This window comes from Puntigrus tetrazona, chromosome 22 (assembly GCF_018831695.1).
Source record: "Puntigrus tetrazona isolate hp1 chromosome 22, ASM1883169v1, whole genome shotgun sequence".
Lineage (NCBI taxonomy): Eukaryota > Metazoa > Chordata > Actinopteri > Cypriniformes > Cyprinidae > Puntigrus > Puntigrus tetrazona.
In genome coordinates this window covers 7,450,248-7,454,435 of record NC_056720.1, presented here as the reverse complement: position 1 = coordinate 7,454,435, position 4,188 = coordinate 7,450,248, and the positions used below count along the sequence as shown (strand labels likewise).

The 4,188-nt window shown below is 36.8% G+C and overlaps 1 protein-coding gene across 1 annotated transcript; it reads right to left on the bottom strand.

The window, feature by feature from the left end:
- Nucleotides 1-999: 999 nt before the first annotated feature.
- On the bottom strand, nt 1,000-3,689 carry arl4ca (ADP-ribosylation factor-like 4Ca). Its single transcript, XM_043223941.1, has one exon. It carries the CDS (start codon nt 3,667-3,669, stop codon nt 3,091-3,093), a length of 579 nt encoding a protein of 192 aa, XP_043079876.1. The 5' UTR covers nt 3,670-3,689; the 3' UTR covers nt 1,000-3,090.
- Between the last annotated feature and the right edge of the window lie 499 nt (nt 3,690-4,188).

The window sequence follows — 4,188 nt, the reverse complement described above, 5'->3', positions numbered from 1 at the left end:
ACAGCATGGGTTTTAGAAAGGTGCTCTGAAATGAGTTATCTATATCATCTTTCCTGTGGCCTCGGTGGGTTTTTGGATTATTCAGAGCCAGTCTTTCATCCTGTGACGTACCTTTCCAGTATTTCACACTCGAGGCCATGGGTTCATTTAGATGATGGGTAATTAATGTGGCTGAAATTATGGCGCACACTTACTGCGATTGTCAAAGAGATGAAGCAGTACAGATATAGCAGCTATATTGGTTTATGGGTCAATGACAAATGAGGATGTCTGGGATGATAAAAAGGAAAAAGAAAAGTCTAGTTCAGGATCATTTTGTATTGAGGATGATTTCATACAGTTTATATATATATATATATATATATATATATATATATATATATATATATATATATATATATTCCTACAATTACAATTGAAACACTGCTGTTATTAAAATGAAAACATCATTAAAATCCAAATACTATTCAAATAAAACATCATATTCTACTATAATTATACTTTTATTCAGCAATTAAGTATTAAAAAGTATAAAAGATTATAATAAAGTATACAAATTATATTTCCACAAAATAGTTGGGGCGTGAAAAATATTTGATAAGAATCATTATTATTAATTAGGAACCGAACCAAGTTACTAGAATGATTTCCATTATTATTATAATACATTTAAAATAGAAAACAGTTGTTTTTAATAATACAAATAATTTAAAAAAAGAAACAACGAGCAAGTATGTATCATGGTTTCCACAAAAATCTTATTAATAATTAATCACAACATTACAGGAATAGTTTAATGTTATAAGATATTATCATATATTTTCTACAAAAAGAAGAAGATATATATATATATAATTTTATTTTTTTAGCACCAAATTAAAATGGTTAAATAAAAATATATATATTGGTGTTTCTGTGTTATTACAGCATAAGGACTTCTTTATAAATGATTTAAAACTTTTTTAACTTTCAGTTTATTTCTGTGAATGCTTTGCATTTTCCTTTATGCCAAATAACACAGGAGGCCTTTTTAAAATGAAAAGTGCAAGAGTTCTTGAAACAGCACTAGAGTGTAGCATGACACATCTTGCGATCAAAATGATCTTGTCTGAAAGTACATTTTTGGTTTCCATGTGTTAGTGTTTACATCTGCGTATACCACCCCAGCAGGTGTTGTGTTGCATTCCTCTAGGCCCCGTCACACCCCCATCAGAGGGATTTCTCCGGCCCACTGTGGCTTATTCTAATTACACAATGGGTGAATTCTCCTATTAATATCCATTTTCAATCTCGCTGAGCACTAAAAGGTCATTATCCCGGTCCCGAGAGTGTGCCACGCTCAAACGCAAGCACGTGTGGGCCTCGGCCCGCCTGGAGCTAAATCAAAGGGATTTATGTCGTCCAGCGCTGTGAAATCATGTAGATCTGACAGCTCAGGGAATTATGGGTGATGGCTGTTGTACCGAAAGGGAACTTTAATTACAGAAAACAGGCTCTCCGCCCGTGATAATGCTGGATGCAGACTTTTCTGAAGTGTTTAGGTCAGGTTGCGCACCAACAAAACGCTACACGTGTTTTTCAGTATAATTTATTTTGAATATTTTTGGCATCATGTGCATAAACAGTCTTCATTTTTACTACATGGTTTCATAATACAGTAACCTCCGATTGAACCTCAAGGTAGCGTTTATTTTCCCCACAGAATTCTCGCAATTCTTTTCGCAATTTTTTACCTTAAAAAATGTATGTCTTGGAATTCTGAGGTTCTATCTTAGAATTTTGACTTTTTCTCAGGACTTTATATCTCATCATTTTTAAATATTATCTTAGAATTTTGATTTTATATCTCAAAGTTCTGGACAGGAAGCTAAATAGATAAATAAATCTCTGCATTACTGTTTTATTTAGTTAGTTTTATTTATGTTATCCTGTGGGGTCCATAGGTCATAGCTGAGGCTTGTTGGGTACTGAATTTTAAAAAGAGAGACAAAAAAAGAAAGAAAACAAACTGTGTTGGTGCAGCAGGGATTTTATGGTTAAATACACTGCTAATTACACATGAAGAGCATAATAATTGTATAAAATAATAATTTGAATCATTTCAATTCACATACAGATGCTTGTGGGCATTCAGTTTAAGAAATAATTTCATAACAAAAGTACTCTTCTTATAGGGTTTCTTAAAAGCACAGGCTAGCGATTATTATCAATATTTATCGAGTTAATATCAAGCAGCAACATGGGTCCGGCCCATTTTTTTTTTCTCTTACTGTAATGCATTTTATATTATTGACTAGTTCTATTTTATTTTTTTTTTATTATTTATGTTTTTGGTTCTATATGTAAGCATATTATTTAGCACTTTTTTATTCATAGTAACACTTAATAGTAACTTTCAATAATGAAGAAACATGCTTAAAGTGTGTAATTTCTGCGCAACAAGCAGCACCAAAACCGAACTGGCAAAATAATTGTTTTTCAACAGGTTGTCCAAACTCGGGCATCAATTGGACAAAGACAAAGAGCCCCGCCCCCCAACCTCAGGCCATTGGTTAAAGCAAAGTTGCTAAGTTGCAAAAAAAAGCAAATATTCAAATAAATCTTAAATTTTTTCTTTGTATTAAAGCCCTCACCTTGAACAGTTCAAGAGTTCATATAGATTCAAATATGAGTATTTATGAATGTTTTTGACGCTATGAAAGTACGCTAATTAATGATCTGAGCATTTTGATATTATTGAAAGTTACTGTAAAGTGTTACCAAATACTGCACTCCAAGGAAAAACCCGTCATGTCTTTAATGGCAACATTAAGTTTACCCAAAAAAGACAATTCTGTCCTCATTTACTCACCTTCACGTCATCCCAAACCCGTACAACTTTCTTTTTTCTACAATACACAAAAATAAGATATTTTCAGTCAGTGGTGTCCAAATGTTTGTTTTGGGCCCCACTGACTTTCATTTTATGGACAAAAACAGGAGAAGCTAAATCACACAGCTTTGAAACAACCTGAAGTGAGTAAGTGATGACAGAGTTGTATTTTTTGGGGGTAAACTATCCCTTTAAAGTCTCTACAAATCTGTAACTGCCTATCGTTTCTTCTTCTGTTTAAGAGATTTCCTTCGTTTGACGATCATCTCATACAGTTTGTCCATTCCTTCATGGAGACCCTCGCCAATGATGGCGCAGGCCGGTTGGACGTGGTACGTGGTGGAGGGACTCAGTTCATGGAGGGCCAAATGTTTCTCGATCTCGCTGACCGTCAGGGATTTAGGGAGGTCCTGCTTGTTGGCGATCACCAGCAGAGGAGTTCCTTGGTTCTCTGCAAATTTGGTGACTTTATGGAGCTCCGTCTTGGCTTCCTCAAGTCGGTCGACATCTACGGAGTCCACCACGTAAATAATACCGTCCGTACAGCGGCTGTAAGATTTCCACAAGGGTCTTAACTTCTCCTGCCCGCCCACGTCCCAGAAGTGACAGCTGATGCCTTTGGCGGTGCCATTGCTGAGTTTGATCTTCTCTGTGTTGAAGCCAATAGTGGGAACAGTGTTGACGAATTCGTTGAACTTTAACCGATACAGTACAGTGGTTTTACCGGCCGAATCCAATCCAAGCATCACAATGTGCAGGGACTGGAATGCAGCAATGTTGGAGAAACCGTTCCCCATCTTACGATGAATGTATAGCAATCAATAAATCACATAGCAGCCTTACATCTACAAGCATCTGAAGACCAGCTTGAGGCTTCCAGGCTCCCGTTTCATTGGTTATTTAGCTTCCAAACTTGATGTCTTGAAAAACCACCAGGTTATGATCCAGTAAAAAAAACATGCGCAGGAGAGGCACCTCAATATATCAATGGTCCATACTTATCCATGCAAACCCATAACAGCATCCTTGATCTCTATCGAGCATCAACCCAGGCAGGTATGCATGGTCGGTCTGGGAAGGGCGTTGGGTTCTCCTCCTGTTTTTTTTCAGATGATATGTTGTGCTGCAGACCGCAGACCTCTGTTTATCTCCTCTGTATGTTTGCGAAGAGCCCGATCAGATTTCTTCCCCACGCAGCATAAATCCGAGACAGTAAGGTCAGGGAGCGAGGCGTTTCCTCAGTGGTGATAAAAACAAGCCGACAGTGAGAGTAGATGGAGGTTTCCCCGCTGTGCTCTGCCTCACACTGAAGCTGC